Raw genomic sequence first — 17,856 nt, 5'->3', positions numbered from 1 at the left:
TCTCTGAGAAACTTGTCATTGCATCATTTGAAATCTATAGTTCCTTATTTTAACTATTTTGTTCCGCCTTGGTTGTTTGTGAAATGTTTATACAATTTTACTTTGTTTTAATTATTATTATTATTTTTTTTTGAGACAGGGTATCACTGGCATTATCTGGCTTGCAACTTGCTGTATAGACTAGGCTGGCCTCAAACTTAAAGAGCTCTTCCTGCCTCTGCCTCCTGAGTGCTGGGATTAAAGGCTTGAGCCAACACCCCTAGCTTGTTTACATGCTTTGGCTTTTATGTAACAGAACTTCAGAATGTTGTCATCTTGAGGTTGTGTAGAACCATGTTTAGGTATGAGGAAATTGTTGACAAGCACAGAATAGTCTTTGCAGCAGACTGTAAGTCCCTAGATTTACCATGTTTTTGGTGCCAAGATTTAATTCTTGAATTTTTTTCTTTTTTTAAGCCATGTTTTTCTTTCTTGTTTTGACCTGCTTGTATGTCAGTACACACACCAGTGTTTTTGTTTGCTGAGGGCAGAGGAGGATCTTAGTGTTCTACTTTTTCACTCTTAGCCTTATTCCTCTGAGATGGCCTTCTACTGAGCTGGAAACTAGATTGGGGTTGATCCCTAGTGATCCTCCTGTATATGCCCACCGTAGCACTAGAGTTACATATCTGAATGTGGCTAAGCCCAGCCTTAGTTTGTTGATTGGTTTGTTTGAGACAGAGGCTCATTGTGTAGCCTTGAATGGCCTTAAATTCACCTTGTAGATTAGACTAGCCTCAAACTCTCTTCTTTTCAAGTGCATGTGCCACCAGCCCCAAGCACAGCTTTTAACATAGGTGCTGAGAGCTGAACTCATCCTCATGCTTACATAGCTGATATCCTACTGAGCTGCCTCTACAGCCTTTTTCTTTTTTTTTAAAGGTTTATTTATTTATTTGTATGCGGAGAGGATTATCCATACTAGGGTGTCATAGTGCATGTATGAAGGTCAGAAAATAACCCCCAGGAGTCTGTTCTTTTCTTCTACGTGTGGGTCCTGGGGATTGAACTCATGTCAGCAGGCTTGGTGGTAAGCATCCTGACCTGCTGAGCCATCTCCCTGGTACCAGCTCTCCTCCTCTCTCCTTTTTCTTTCTTTCTTTTTTAATTAATCACTTTATTTGTTTGCATTTCAAATGATATCCCCCTTTCTGGTTACCTCCACAAACTATTCATCTCATCTCCCCTTTCCCCACTTTCCTTTGCCTCTATGAGGATGCTCCTCCACCTACTCACCCACTCCTGCTTCACTCCTCTAGCATCCCTCTACACTGGGGCATCAAGCCTCCTTCCCCTTCCGTTGATGTTAGATAAGGTAGCAGATGAAGGTCTGCTACTTATGTACATATCTCGAGTCATGGCTTTCTCCATGTGTACTCTTTGGTTGGTGTTTAGTCCCTGGGAGCTCTGGGTGGTCCAGTTAGTTGATATTGTTCTTCATATGGGGTTGCAATTCCCCTTAGCTCCTTTAGTCCTTCCCTTAGCTCTTCCATTTTGTTCCCCGGGCTAAGTTCAATGGTTGGCTCTAATTTTCTGCATCTGTATTGGTCAGGGGCTAGTAGATGTTCTCAGGGAACAGCTATAGCAGGCTCTTGTTACCAAGTGCTTCTTGGCATCAGCAATAATGTGGGGGTTTGGTGTCTGCAGATGGGATGGACCCCTACGTAGGACAATCTCTGGATGGCCTTTCCTTCAGTCTCGGTTCCTTTTTTGTTGTTGTTGTTTCTGTCTTTCATTTGGACAGGAACATTTTTTGAGTTAAAAATTTTGAGCTAGGTGGCCCCATCCCTCAACTGGGAGCTTTGCCTATCTTCTGGAGGTGGTCTTTACAGGTTGTATCTCACCTTTGTTGGGCATTTTGGCTAAAGTCATTGCCATTGGATACTGGGAGCCTCTCGCTTCTCTGGAGTCTGGGACTTTCTAGAACCCCCAATTCCCCAACCCCTACTGCTACATGTTTCTGTTCAATTTTCTGACCCTCTGTACTTTTCTCCTGGCCCTTCTATCCAATACCTGTTCTTGCCCCCATCTCCTCTTTTCCCCCTCCTGCTCTCTCTTCCAGGTCCCTCTCTCCCTCTACCTCCTGTGATTATTTTGTTCCCCGTTCTATGTAGGATTGAAGCATCTACATTTTAGTCTTTCTTCTTCTTAAGCTCCATATGGTTTTTGGGTTGTATCGTGGGTATTCTGAGCTTTTGGGTTAATATCCACTTATTAGTGAGTACATACTATGTGTGTTCTTTTGTGTCTGGGTTACCTCACTCAGGATGATATTTTCTAGTTCCATCCATTTGCCTGTGAATTTCATGAAGTCATTGTTTTTAATAGCTGAGTAGTACTCCATTGTGTAAATGTGCCACATCTGTTGTATCCATTCTTCTGTTGAGGGACATCTGGGTTCTTTCCAGCTTCTGGCTATTATAAATAAGGCTGCTATAAACATAGTGGAGCATGTGTCCCTGTGGTATATGGGACATTTTTGGGGTATATGCCCAGTAGTGGTATAGCTGGGTCATCAGGTAGAACTATTTCCAAATTTCTGAGGAACTGCCAGATTGATTTCCAAAGCGCTTTTACCAACTTGCAGCCCTACCAGTAATGGAGAAGTGCTCTTTCTCTACATCCTCGCCAGCATCTGCTGTTGCCTGAGTTTTTGATCTTAGCCATTCTGATTGGTGTGAGGTAGAATCTCTGGGTTCTTTTGATTTGCATTTCCCTGATGACTAAGGATGTTGAACATTTCTTTAAGTGCTTCTCAGCCATTCAAGATTTCTCAGTTGAGAATTCTTTGTTTAGCTCTGTACCCCCCCCCCCTTTTTTTTTTCAGAGACAGGGTTTCTCTGTGTAGCCCTGGCTGTCCTGGAACTCACTGTGTAGACCAGGCTGGCCTTGAACTCAGAAATCGCCTGCCTCTGCCTCCCAAACCTCTGCCTCCCAAGTGCTGGGACTAAAGGCGTTCGCCACCACTGCCTGGCTTTCCGTACCCCATTTTTAATAGGTTTCTTTTTGTAGACTTGACTGTCCTAGAATTAGCTTTGTACACCAGGCTGACCTTGAGCTCACTGAGATCTGCCTCCTCCTGCCTCCCCAGTGCTGGGAGTAAAAGAGTACACCACCACTGCCCAGCTCTAGCTTCTGTTTTGGTTAGTTGTTGTTGTTGTTGTTTTGTTTGTTTTGTTTTTCTGAGACAGGGTTTCTCTGTGTAGCCCTGGCTGTCCTGGAACTCACTGTGTAGACCAGGCTGGCCTTGAACTCAGAAATCTACCTGCCTCTGCCTCCCAAGTACTGGGATTAAAAGCTTGCGCCACCACTGCCCAGCTTCTCGGTTTTGATTTTTAACTGGGACCTCTATATTTCTAAGTGTTTTTTAGTTTTGTTTTTATTTTCTTCTTAACAACACTATAAGCAGTCTCCAGGACTTTGAATAAAAAGGTTTTCCTCTAGTAGAATTAGGTTTCCTTTTCCTTTTTCTTTTTCTTTTTGGTTTTTTGAGACAGGGTTTCTGTGCGTAGCCCTGGCTGTCCTGGAACTCACTTTGTAGACCTTGCTGGCCTCAAACTCAGAAATCTGCCTGCCTCTGTCTCCCAATTGCTGGGGTTAAAGGTGTGCGCCACCACTGCCCAGCCTCCTTTTCTTTTGTTTGTTTGAGTCAGTGTTTCACTGTAGCTGTGCTAGCCTGAAACTTGGATAGAGAGCTGAGGCTTGGCCTTGACCTTTATTCATATCCTTCTGCCTGTACCTCTCAAATGCTAGATTTACAGATGTGTGCCACCATACCTAATTTCTCTTGGGTATTTATATCAGATTTCTTACTAACTATAATATTATATCTATGAAAAATAGTTTTACCTCATAAGGGAATAAAAAGTGTCCTGATGTTTATAATATGATGAAAGGGTGATTTTTTTTCTTTTTCTTTCTTTTTTTCTTTTTTAAAGATTTATTTATTATCATACATAAGTACACTGTAGCTGTCTTCAGAGGGCATCAGATCTCATTGCGGATGGTTGTGAGTCACCATGTGGTTGCTGGGATTTGAACTCAGGATCTTTGGAAGAGCAGTCGGTGCTCTTACCTGCTGAGCCATCTCACCACCCCTGTTTTTGTTTTTTTGAGACAGGATCTCATGTATAGGCCAGGCTTTGAATTTAATATAAAGCTGAGATTGTCCTTGAATACTATTGATCCTTCTGTCTTCACCTCTGAAATTCTGGGATAATTGTTTGTCTGTCCATGCCCACATTCATTTTTTTTTCTTTGCGTGTGTGTTGTACATACAGGTATATGTACGTGCTCATGTGCATATGTACATGTACATATGCCTGTCTGTGTCTATGTATTCATGCCTGGATTTTTTTTATGATGGGAATTCAAATTCAAGAATTCATGCTTGCTTAGCAAGTGCACTCCTGAGCCATCTTTCCAGCTCATATTTCCTTTTGTTTTATAACATGTTTTTAATTGAAATAGAATTACATCATTTCCCTCTTCTTTTTCCTCCAGCTCCTCCCAGGTATGCTTCCTCCCATGTCTCCTCTCAATCCTTCCAAGTTAACAGCCTCTTTTTTATCATCATCATTATCACATATATATACGTGATATAAATATAAATATATATACATATATATTTATATATACACACACATGCATATGTATATTTGTATAAGCTTGTGGCAAGTTGACATAAAACTAGCCGGTACATCTATATTTTAAGAATTGTAGATATTGGGGATCATAAAAGACTGTTAACAAATCTTAACAAAATTACATTTATTTTTTGTAAAAGCACAGGAAATATTCATCCTAATTTTACATGTCAGAATCTTATAAACTGTAAGAATTATGCAAGAGTTGCCAGGTGGTGGTGGTGCACGCCTTTAACCCCAGCACTTGGGAGGCAGAGGCAGGCGGATTTCTTGAGTTCGAGGCCAGCCTGGTCTACAAAGTGAGCTCCAGGACAGCCAGGGCTATACAGAGAAACCCTGTCTCGAAAAACCAAAAAAAAAAAAAAAAAGCAAAAACAAAAATATGCAAGAGTTACAAATGATCATAAGTGCTGAGCTGTCTCTCTAACCCTATTTTTTAATCAGAAAAGAAATAAAAGCTTTCAAAGCTGGAGAAATGGTTCATGGGGAAATCACCTGTTGCCCAAGCATGAAGACTGCGGTTTGAATCCCTAGCACCCATTTAGGAGAAGATACCTTGGTAGTCTGGCTGCCTAGACTAGCTAAACCTGGGAAGCTTTGGGTATGTAGCAAGTGGCCCTGCCTTAGTTATCAGGTAGAGAGTACTATCAGAAGACACCCAACATGCCTCTGGTCTCCATGTGTGACCACAGGCACATATGCATGCACACCAGCCACAGGTATGTATATACAAGGAAAAACAAAGTCTAATCTGGTGTTCATTATTGAAATAGCTTTTCATTTTCTTCAAATGAGATTGGATCTTTTTTTTATTTACTACCTAGTGCTGGTGTGGACTTAACAATTGAAAGCTTGGTTATCACAGTTATATCATGGGCACATCCAAAGTAAGAAGAGCTCAGTTTGACAATGTCAGTGTGAATTACCTTAACTCATTCAGACTTGCTGATACCTGACTCCTATCTGTGTAAATAATTCTTTCAAAATTGATTTTGGTATCAAAAGAAGCAATATATTGGTTATTATGTAGTTTTTTAAGAGGTTTTTTGTTTTTTTGTTTTTTTTGAGACAGGGTTTCTCTGTGTAGCCCTGGCTGACCTAGAACTCACTCTGTAGACCAGGCTGGCCTCGAACTGCCTTTGCCTCCCAAGTGCTGGGATAAAAGGCCTGCGCCACCACCGCCCAGCTCTTAAGAGGTTTTATGTTACTACCATTAATAGTAATAAACTGCCTTTTCCTGTCAAATACTAGATGTAATGGTTGCAGAGACATCAGTTTTCCAATATTCTTCTGAACTTCTTCAGTGTTGAGACTTGAGAAGTGTATGCTTTCTTTCCCTCCCTTCCTGCCTGCTTGCCTGCCTCCCTCCCTCCCTTTTTGATTGATTGCTTGTTTCCAGACAGGATTTCTCTGTTTTTTTGTGTGTTTGTTTGTTTGAGACAGAGTTTCTCTGTGTAGCCCTGGCTGTCCTGGAACTCACTCTGTAGACCAGGCTGACACTAAGCTCACAGAGATCTGCTTGCCTCTGCCTCCTGAGTGCTGGGAATAAAAGTGTGCACCACCAACTCCCAACAGTGTAGACTTGATTTTCATCAGGTTTCCAAGGTAGATAATTTATTTAAATTCTAGTTATTTGTATTTTGCATGGAAACAATAATTCCACATTTCACTAATATATTGTGTTTGACTAATATATACTTTTATGTTGTATTTAAATTTTATGAATGTGTTCTCTTCTAAGGTTATTAACTGTACTATTCTGTCAACAAGGACTTTTTATAAATTTGAAAATTATGGGAAATATTTCATGATTATCAAACTAAAATTAGGTATAAGGAATTAGCTTTTAGTTTGAAAATTGTAGGCTCAGCTAGCAGAGTGTAAAAAATTGGAACCTCTTTCTGGAGGCATTGATGGAGATCTATATCTGACTGATTGTGGTGATACACATCTAATCTCAGCACTAAGAAGCCAGGGACAAGGCTGGAGAGATGGCTCAGCGGGTAAGAGCACTGAGTTCAGATCCCAGCAACTACATGGTGGCTCACAACCATCTGTAATGAGATCTGACGCCCTGTGTGTGAAGACAGCTACAGTGTACTCACATGAATAAAAATAAGCAAAAAAGTTAAAGGAATAGTCAGCACTGACATCTCTCCAGCCTGAAACCTAATTTTTGAGTGATGGCATTAAGGGCATAATCTTTGGAAGGTGGTCAGATCATGAAAATAGAATTGTCACAAATAAGGTGATGTGTTTTGAACTTTTGATCCTCTGCCTCTATTTCCCAAGAGCTGAGATTATAGGCTTGGGCCACGACACCTGGCGTGAAATACCTTTTAGAGATTAAAATGGTAAGGTAGGTGTACCTTTTGTTATTAATGTTGTTCAGTAGGTTACAGACACTGAAGACATTCCATTCCATTTTGGTTAGATTTATAAAGGAATTTGGGCTGCTATATGCCTTTTGACAATTGTTCCTTCCCTCTCTGCTGGCGGGGGTGAGGATACTTGGAAACATAATGGCACTGAACTGACAGTGTTAATGTTGCTGATAGCTTCAGAAGTTTATGAACAAGGAAAGTGATAAATCATGTGTTTGGCTTGAGAAACTGCTAGAAGCAAGTGAATAAACTAGAAAACTTATCAACATGTTAAATAGTCATTTTGTTGTATTGTAGAAAATATGAGAAGCTAATGAGGACTTCCTTAAGTCTTCATTAGTCTTTTTTCAGTCATATTTGTTAAAATTCTATTTTAGTATCTAAGCATACAGCAAATTTCCTGTGACTGTTAATTTAGTTATGTCTTTTTTGATTTATATTCTGTTCTTACAGGCAGTTTTCAAAGACACAGTCTACCCTAGAAATTATTTTAAGTTAACTTTATAGTGGCATATTTGACATGTTTCAGAATGGGAACTGTCACTCCTGTAGAAAAAAATAATACAACTTGAATGTTTATCTGTGCCCTAAAGTTTGCTATAACTATTTCATTCATTGACAAAGTAACTTGGTTTTCTGGCACAAAGATCCCAGTCTATTATTTTTTTCTTCACATTTTTATACACTAAATAGAATTTTGTAACAGGAACAAGGAAGCCAAAGTTGCTTTTAGATTAGTTCAGTTTTTTTTATATGATACAGACAAGCTCAGAGGATGCTTGGGGACAGAAATAGAGACAGATGCTCTGTAAGGGTGGCATGGCTTCTTTTGATTACAGATACTTGTGGTCTGAGAGGTGAAGATATGGAGCCACATCCATTTACAGTCTACACTAACCATGTGTGCTGTGGTAAAGCCCACAACAACTTCATGTGTCAAGTAGAGAGCCACTTTTAGTTTTCTAGTACGGAGTTCTCTAGTATATAGCAACTCTGGCAGCACTGTCTTTGAACATTGAGGCCAAATGCTATAGAAACTGCTATACTTTAATTCCTGCTTTGAATTACTGATGATTTGCTCTGAAATGTTAACTAGTGTGTACTACTAGTGGACCATTTTTATGCTTTTTCAAAAAAACAAAAGTACATTTATTTATTTATTTCTAAGATTTATTTTTAGCTGGATACTGGTGGCGCTCACCTTTAATCCCAGAAGTCAGGAGGCCCAAACAGGCTGATCTCTGAGCTGCAGAATAACAAGGAATTGCATAATAGCAAGGACTACACAGAGAAACTCTGTCTCAAAAACAAACAAACAACAACAACAGCAAACAAATATTTACTTTTTTAGTTTTTTGGTTTTTCGAGACAGGGTTTCTCTGTATAGCCCCGGCTGTCCTGGAACTCACTCTGTAAACCAGGCTGGCCTTGAACTCAGAAATCTGCCTGCCTCTGCCTCCCAAGTGCTGGGATTAAAGGCGTGTGCCACCACCGCCCGGCTACTTTTTTAGTTTTTATGTGCATGGATACTTTGCTTGTGTGTCTGTCTGTGTACCACTTGCATACTTGGTGCCTTTGGAAGCCAGAAGAGAGTATTGGGTCCCTTGGAACTGGAGTGACAGATTGTTGTCAGTTGTGGGTGCTGAGGATTAAATTTAATGAATGCTAGCCAAGTACTCTATCAACTGAGCCCTATTTTTATTTGTGTGAGTGTTTTGCCTGCCTCTATCTTTGCACTACAGGTAAAAGGAAGATGTAGATCTGCTGAGACTGGGATTTCAAATAGTTGTGAGCAGTTGTATAAGGGTTTAAATTGAACTGGGGCCAAGAGAGCAGCCAGTGCTTTTAACACCTGAGTCATCTCTTGGCTCCGACCCCCCACCTATTTTAACTTGGTGCTGGGGATCAGAACTCAGGGCCTCATGCTTACAGAGCAAGTATTTTACCAACTGAGTCATCTCCCTAGCCATAATAGCTTTCTTTATAAATGGATTTTTTGAAATTGTGATTTTGCCCTTTCTATAAAAAACCTATGACCATGGGAAATGACTCAGTGGTTCAGAGCATTTGTTGCCTTTCCAGAAGACCCAGACTCAATGCCTAGAACCTACATGGTGATTTACAACTGTTCCAGGGCTCTGACACCTGGCACCAGGTACATACATGGTGCACAGATACAACAAACATACATACATGTAAAACATCCATATACATAAAATGAAAAATAGTTTAAAAAATTATGAGAAAACTCTTAATTCTTTTATCTTTCATTTTCTTTCCTACAAATAGCAAGGCTGTTGGCTTATTAAGTAGTATACTTCTTTATGGAACTAATTAAGTATGGAAAAAGATTACCTTTACATTAACCCCATAGAATATACTTAGAGCTTTGGATCACAAATTCTTCTAAAGATGGCCTAAGTACTTTTCATTCTTGTGCTTGGGTGTTACCCCTAGCCCCCTTTTCTCTTGTTGGTCTTGGGTAAATCTTAAATATTGAAAGGTTTGTGTCTTTGTTTTGATGAAGAAATAGGTTACAATCCCTGCTCATCCCCTTGTTCTTTTAAGTCTATATTAATGTTGCTATTTGGTATGGATCAGGTCTATTCTGCTACTTGGTCTTATATTTTCCAAAGGGGTTGGACTGGAAATTTAAATATTTAGTTTAGCTCTAACTCTGCCTAGATATAATTCTGTATTGCTGTTTTGTTTGTTTGTTTGTTTGCTTGCTTGTTTGTTTGTTTGTTTGTTTCCAAGACAGGGTCTTTCTTTGTAGCCCTGGCCTCGAACTCACAGAGCTCTACCTGCCTCTGCCTCCCGAGTGCTGGGATTAAAGTCATGCACAACCACCACCCTAACAATTTAACTCTTCTTAATCTGACCTCTGCAGTAGCACTCCTGTTTTACAGAGTACCATTATCTTTAGTACTTAGATATCTAAGCTGTCATGACAGGATTTGTAAAAGGAAATTACACGAGTTGTTTAGGAACCTATGGAAAAAGAAAACCCAATCCAAATGATAATTTATTAATATGAATATTTCCTACTCATATATATGACATATTTTCAAAAAGTGGCTATGACAACAGGCTTCTTATAATAATAGCTTTGACATTCTCTCATGGTCCTTGAATCTGAACAGCCTTGTTACTTAGAGGTGACACAATTTTTTGTAACTATGGATAGCAATGAAATATAGATTTTATTTTTATGTTCCTTTCTTATTTTAAAAAATTACTTTTACTATTTGTATGTGTATGGTGTATACACATGTGAGTACAGATACACTTACACGTGTGTGTACATCTAGAGGCCAGAGCTGGTCTCCTTCCACCTTTTTTGAGAGGGGATCTTTCACTGTATACACACCTCAGGATTCCTGTCTTCATTTTCCACTTCTGCTCCTCAGTACCGGGATTATAGGTGCATACTGTGTGTTCAGTTTTTTTTTTTTTTTTTATTCTTCTCTAATTTTACATACCAACTGCAGTTTCCCCCTCCTCTCCTCCCTCCAGCCCCCACCCCTAATCTTCCCACTCCCCCAGATTCACCCTACCTCTGCCTACCCTCAAATAAGAGTGGACCTCCCAGGAATATCAATCAACCAAATAGCCAACCTCAGTAGGACAAGGCACATACCATCACATCAAACAAGGTCAGGAAGAGGCAACCCCAGTAGAAGTGTCTGCAAGTAGGCCAAAGAGAAACAGCCTGCTTCCACTGTTAGGAGCCCCCACAAGAACACCAAGACACTCAGTCATAACATACATGCAGAGGACATAGGTCGGACCCTCTACAGGCTCCCTGATCTTTGCAAGCCCCTGTGAGTTCCAGTCAGTTCATCCTGTGGGTCCTGTTCTTGTAGCATCTGTGACCTCTCTGGTTCCTCCTATCCTTCCTCCTCCTGATGCTTGGCTGTGGGACTCTGCATCTCCTTCCATCAGTTGCTGGATAAAGTCTCTGATCATTGATGAAAATTATGGTAGGTTCTTTCCATGGAATCTATGAGAGTAACCCTAGGAAAGATTCCTAGTAATGAGGAACACAGCCTGAACCAGCCTTTTTTCTATAACCAAGTGGAGGAACAGTTTGTACTGGGATATTCAGCTTTTTTTTTTTTTTTTTGTTTTTCGAGACAGGGTTTCTCTGTATAGCCCTGGCTATCCTGGAATTCACTCTGTAGACTAGGCTGGCCTTGAACTCAGAAATCCGCCTGCCTCTGCCTCCCAAGTGCTGGGATTAAAGGTGTGCGCCACCACTTCCCCGCTTATTCTTTTTCTAGAATAATTCTAAGGATAATTTCTTTAAAAGCCCAAACTTACCAAGCATATTTATTCCTTTCCTGCTTTTGGACGTATTCCTCAGGTCTCTTTTTCTGTTTGTTTTGACAGAGTCTTGCTATTTAGTGCTGCCTGGTCTCAAACTTGCTCTGATACTTCTGCCTCTGGTTCCCTAGTGCTAAGATTACAGATGTGCATGTCTAGGCCAGGCTTTTCACTGTTGATTTTTTTAAAAAAATTTTTGTCATGTGAATTTCCATTTTCTAAGATTCTTTCATGATAGTTTCTTCATCTGTATTCCTTTTGCACTTTTTATTTGTTATGTTCCTTATTACTTTGTATAAACTTGTGTTGTTATCCTGCATTTGAACTCGAGTGCCCTTCCTCTGGCAGACATGCCCAACCCACTGCTCAGGCTAGCTGTGCATGAAGCCCATCACAAACCTATAAATTTCCTGTAAAATTATGTGTTTTTTGGAAATAAAATCTTTTGGCAACTGTAATGTGAAGTTGTAAAGTGTGAACTTTGTATTGGTTGGTTGGGGGAGGGGTGTTGGACATCAGTTCTTTAAATACTCCTCAGGTGGTTGTAGTTGTGTGGCAGGGAAATAACTATTGAAATAGTTGTGAATATTTCACAATGTATGTGTACCTGAAAAAAAGGGGAGCTATAGACTAAAGATAAAGGCCTAACAGCGGCTGACGTGGAATAAGACCTAGATTATTGACATTTATCTTTATAGCTCCCATAATTTGCCAGTTATGATTTGACAAAATTTTGTGGTATTTTATGTAGCTGTGCAGGCTACTCTGAATGTATTTAGTTTACTTTTTCTTTTTCTTTTCTTTTTTTTTTTTTGGTCTTAGATAGGATTTCACTCTGGCCCAGGATGTCCTGGAACTCCTGATCCCTCTGCCTGTATATCCCCAGTGCTGAGATGACAGGAATGCACTCCCATGCCTGGCTTGAATAACTTTTGTAGTAGAACTTGCTTGACTACAAAATTGTGAAATGCCTTTAGGAACAAAAGCTAATAGTTGTGCAAGTAATTTTTTAACCAACAATAGAAGATTGCAGTACTATATTCTAATATAATATTTAATTTATTTTCTAGTAGCAAAGTTTTCTCTGTAATTACTATGATTAATGAGATGAGCTTTGTTCTATGTTCTGTTTTCACATCAAAAAACAAAATACTGAGTTGGTATATTGTAGACGTTAGTAAATTCGATTTCTGATGAACTACGTTTTGGTAACTTTGAATTATATTGTGTTTTTTTTTTTTTTTTTTTTTTTTTTTTTTTTTTTTTTTTTTTTTTTTTTTTTTTTTTAATCATTGCTCCTCACGTTGTTGAACCTGGAACCCTCCATGCATATGACAAACATTTACTGAGTGATTAGCTGTTTGCCAAGCCCTTTCCATCTTTATCTTGCTGGCCATTTCTACCTTGGGACTTCTTATCAGAAACTTCTTTCTGGCCTTTGGGGAACATGTTTTTAGGTTTTCATTACCAGTTTTCTTTGCCATTCTTTTCATAACCTCCTTTTTAGACATTGTAAATTTTGGTTTCTTTCAGTTTTATGTTTTTTACCCAGTGTTTTAGTTATCTTTATGCCAAGGACTCCCAACAAACCTTTCTAAGCTTTATACTCAAGAAATTAAAAAGCTAATGTAATTTCCCAAAGTTACCATATGTCTTTCATAGAGTTGCCTTTTATTTTGACTTACTCCTTTTGCCTTCCAAGGATGGAAACGCAGTGTTGCTCTAGACTGCTGCTTTCTATTCTCAGAACAGATTTGAGGTCTGTCAACTCTTCTGTTACCTCTTCTTAATAGTGGTCTGCTTTTTGCTCTCTCTGCACTGTTTTAGAGGGAAGGTTCTGCACTTCATGCCTGTTTCTAGTTGGCTTAGAGTTTGTCTCAGTTGTATCCCTCCCTCTTGGTAGAGTAAAGTAACTGTAACTTGATCTTCACAGTTGTAAACATCATCTCCTGCCTTCTTTTTGCCTCTGCCTCCCTCCTCCTTCTGCCCTCCTTTCTTCCTCTTCTTCCTTCTTCCTCCTCTCTCCTCCTCCTCCTCATCTTTCTTCTGGTATAATTCCACACATTAATGTAAAATATTCCCTCTGTTTGGCATGCTCTTGACCCTTTTACATGGCTTCACCTTTAAAAGCTTATGTAATTCTCTTCTGCATCCAGAAGTCTTTGTTTCATCCAACTCGAGCCAAAGGCAACCATTTTTGTATCTTCATTGTAATTGTTCCTCACTTCTCTTTTAATTAATTAATTTTATTGCTACTGCTTGTGTGCTCCTTAAATTTTTGTCAACTTGATTTAAACTAGGGTCATCTAGGAAGAGGAAATTTACTTGAGAAAGTTCTTCATTAGATTGTCTTTTGGGCAAGCCTGTAGGGAATTTTCTTGATTAAAGATTGATATGGAGGGCCCAGCAAACTATTTGGGTGTGTTACTGTGGGCAGGTGGTCCTCAGTTTTATAAAAATCGAGCAACCCATGGTTGGCCAGCCAGTAAGTGAGTTCTTCTGCCTCAGTTCTTACCCCCAAAGTTTCCTGCCTTGAGTTCCTGTCCTGGCCTCCTTTGATGATCCAGTGTAAACCAGATTAAACCCCTTCTCCATGTTCATTTTGGCCATGGTATTTTATCATAGTAAGAAAAACCAAACAAAGACAGTGCCAGTGCATGATATGTGTTGGTGTGGAGCCTGTGCCCCACATCTTGTGTCAAGGTCAGAGGACAGCCTTGTGGAGTTGATTTTTCTACTTTCACCTTTATTTGAGTTATCGAAGAGATCTAACTAAGGTTACCAGGCTTCCTTTGTTTAGACAGGTTATTGTATAAAGTGAAATATGTCAACTGGGCAATGGGGTGGTGCATACCTTTAATCCTAGTACTTGGGAGGCAGAGGCCAGCTTGGTCTACAGAGTGAGTTCCAGGACAGCTAGGGCTATACAGAGAAACCCTGTCTCAAAAAACAAAAAACAAAAAACAAAAAAAAAAAAAGAAAGATGTCTTAAATGCCTAAAGTCATAGGATACATAAATTAGATAGATAGATAATAGATAAGTAGATAGAAATGTGTGTGCATGGAGTATATGCTTATTTGTATTTAGGAGTGCTTACCTCTGTGTGTGCCAGAGAAGAGTGTCAAATGTCCTTTTCTCTCTCTTCCTACTTTCTTATTTTGCTATGGGGTCTCACTGAACCTCGACCTCACATTTTTCTGGCCAGCAAGCTCCCGTGATCCTCCTGTTCTATCCACCATAGTACTGGGGTTACAAAAGTGTTTGTATATAGGTGCTGGGATCTGAACTTCTTTTGATTGTTTAGCAGTGCTCTTAACTTTTTAGCCTGGTTTTGAATAAATATTCATTATATATACTTATAGGTAATATATTAATATATAATGTATTTATAATTAGATTAAGATAGCTTTTAAAAAAATATTATGTGTGTGGGTTTGTGCATTGAGTATGGGTGTCCAAGATCAAGCGTATTGGCTCTCTCCAGAGCTAGACTTACAGATGGCTGTGAGTCACCTGACAAGGTACTAGGAGCCTTTATTTGTTCTTAACCATTGAGCCATCTGAAATCCCTCCAATTTTGAATTATTAGTATCATCTGTTTATAATTTTTTGTGTACGTGTGAAATAGCAAAAATCTAAATTGGAGACTGTTCAAAATAACGTACTTTTCTTACAAAGGAAATGTGTGTGTTAACGCCCAAAAAGCATTGATACCAGAATCTAATGCCATTTAGCCTGTCTGTTTGAAATTCTCTGGCGTAAAGTTTCTGTGCATATTTTAAAGTTTCGCCTTCTCATTTAAAATAAAATTTTATGTGTATGAATGTCCTCTTGGACTGGAATTACAGGTAATTATGTGGGCCACCATGTGGTAGCTGAGAATTGAACTCAGGACCTGTGGAAGAGTAGACAGTGCTCTTAAGCTCTGAGCTCCCTCCCTTTTGTTTTTTATTTTTTATTTTTATTGTTTTTTTGTTTTGTTTTATTTTTGAGGTAGGTTTTTCTGTGTAGCTCTAGCTTTCCTGAAACTCACTCTGTTGACCAGACTGGCTTCAGACTCAAGTTCCCTTGCCTCTGGGATTAAAGGTCTGTGCCCTATGCCTACTTCTGGTGGCTTGCCCCCCCCCCCTTTTGTTTTAATAAAAGACATTCCATTTAGCTCAAGTTGGCCTCAGGCTCCATTCTTCTCTCAGCCTCCAAGTACTGGGATTATAGGTGTGTGCCCTCATCTGACGACTGAGGAGCTGGGTGTTGAAAGCCTCTTTTCTTTCTGGTTTCTTACCCATCTTCTGTTTCTGATTTGTAGTTACAGATGTTGAGCTGAAACGACTCAAAGATGCCTTCAAGAGGACCTGTGGACTCTCCTATTACATGAGTCAGCACTGCTTCATCAGGGAAGTGCTGGGGGATGGAGTGCCTCCTAAAGTTGCTGAGGTAATACCTCCTAAAGTTGCTATGTTTCTCTCATAGTTGTCTACCAGCTTAAATTTAAGTATTTTTTTAAAATTTCAAGTTAAATTCTTTTCTGATATTAAATGCTTTGTTTTGAGACAGGGTCTGTTGTAGCTCAGACTGGCTTCCAACTCATCGTGTAACTGAGGCTTGCCTTGAACTTCTTACGCTCATGTTTTCATCTCCTGAGCACTAGCTTTATAGGTGTAGGCTATCCTCCCTGTGCTCTGGTCCCTTTTGTTTCTAAAATTCTGCAGGAGTCTCCTTGGAGTTCATCTTCCTTACAGTTACTTTTCTTGCTTAATAGGTAAGCAACAAAGTCCTGGTTTAGATGAGTTTTATTCTTGAAAGTTGAATGGAAACCCTCTACAGCCACACTTTTGGTCTTTGGTGCCTTTGCAACTGATGAATAACTATATTAACTATTTATATGATTGCCTCCTTATTTTAAATATCATCTGGCACATTTAATTTTTATATTGTATGTTTTACAAATTTTGTATTGAATCAAGTTGAGTCCATAAATCTTGTAAATGAAATAATTGTTTATTAGAACTTATTTAATTCTTATTTAAATTGTAAAATGTTAAATAAAAATAAAATATGCTGCTGGGTGGTGGTGGCACATGCCTTTATTCCCAGCATTAAGGAGGTAGAGACAGGCAGATCTCTGCAAGTTTGAGATCTGCCTGGTCTGCAGAGTTAGTTCCAGGACAGCCAGGGTTGCCTGAAGAAACCCTGTCTTGAAAAACAAACAAACAAGCTAAGCTTGTAAACATTCTCTTTCTAAAAATAATATTTTTGTTGAGGATATATGTTGTTTTACATCGCTTTAGATTTTTGTTTATTATTTGCATCTCTTTACATTGTTTATTGGGATCTGTTTTAGTATGGGTTCCTGTAACTCATATTCTTGCTTTCCCTTTATAAGTTTGTCTTGAATACTGGTATAGTACAAATATGTTAACAAATAATTTAATACTATGGTATGGCCTGCCAATTAGAAAAAGGGACATAGCCAGGTGTGGTGGTGCATGCCTTTAATCCTAGTACTTGAGAGGCAGAGGCAAGTGAATCTTTTGACAAGGACAGGCAGGCCTACGCAGTGAGACCTTTTCTCAAAAAATAAAACAAAATAATGAAGGGACTTAAAAGTTCATAGTAATGGCCAGGTGGTGGTGGCACATGCCTTTAATCACAGCATTTGGGAGGCAGGGGCAGGGCCAGCCTAGTCTAGAGTGAGTTCCAGGACAGCCAGGACTATACAGAGAAACCCTGTCTCGAAAAAAAACAACAAAAAAAAAAAGTTATGGTAATGAATAGAAAATGGTTTCCAAATTCATAGATTGTTCAGCTGTTTTTCCCTCTCAGCTCTTTTGCTTAAACAGAACTGTTTCATGGTGCTGGAAGACATTTAGGTCACATTATTTGATCTCTTTGGCTTGTGTATAAACATCTATCTGTACATACATGTGTGTACCCAAAAGCAGATTCCTGTCCATTTTTAAATTGGGTTGTCTTTATTGGAGTGTAAGACTAAATATAGGCCCTTTTATAAGATACATTACTTGCAAACATTTTTTTCCCATTCTCTAGGTGGTTTCTCATTCTCTCCATGGTGCTTTTTTAATCACAAAACTTAAAATTAGTGAAGTCCATAGATCACTTGTACTGTTTCTTTTTTGTTTAAGAAACCATTGCACACAGAGAAACCCTGTCTCGAAAAAACAAAAAACAAAAAACAAAAAACAAAAAAAAAAGAAAGAAACCATTGCTTTACCTAAGGTTTCTGTATTCCCTAAGCATTTTATAGTGTTAACTTTCATTCATTTAGTATTAACTTTTGTATATTGTATATTGTGTGTTAGGTACAAGTTCATTGTTACACATGCAGATGTACAGTATCAGGGCTCCTTGTTGAGTAGACTATTCATTCTTGATTGAATTGTTCTGATAGGGCGGGTGAGATGGCTCAGCAGCTAACCTAACTTGAATTGTTCTGATAGGG

General features: G+C 39.1%; 1 protein-coding gene across 3 annotated transcripts in view; it reads left to right on the top strand.

The window, feature by feature from the left end:
- Positions 1-17,856, top strand: part of Usp32 (ubiquitin specific peptidase 32) — a 173,631-nt gene that overhangs the window by 49,339 nt on the left and 106,436 nt on the right. For all 3 annotated transcript variants that reach the window (XM_031354297.1, XM_031354296.1, XM_031354295.1), the window contains exon 2: positions 15,703-15,830. In XM_031354297.1, the coding sequence (XP_031210157.1) occupies positions 15,768-15,830 (63 nt within the window). In that variant the 5' untranslated portion in view covers positions 15,703-15,767. The remainder of the gene's footprint in view (positions 1-15,702; positions 15,831-17,856) is intronic.

This window comes from Mastomys coucha, unplaced genomic scaffold (assembly GCF_008632895.1).
Source record: "Mastomys coucha isolate ucsf_1 unplaced genomic scaffold, UCSF_Mcou_1 pScaffold5, whole genome shotgun sequence".
Lineage (NCBI taxonomy): Eukaryota > Metazoa > Chordata > Mammalia > Rodentia > Muridae > Mastomys > Mastomys coucha.
This window is presented reverse-complemented; position numbering and strand designations above follow the sequence as displayed.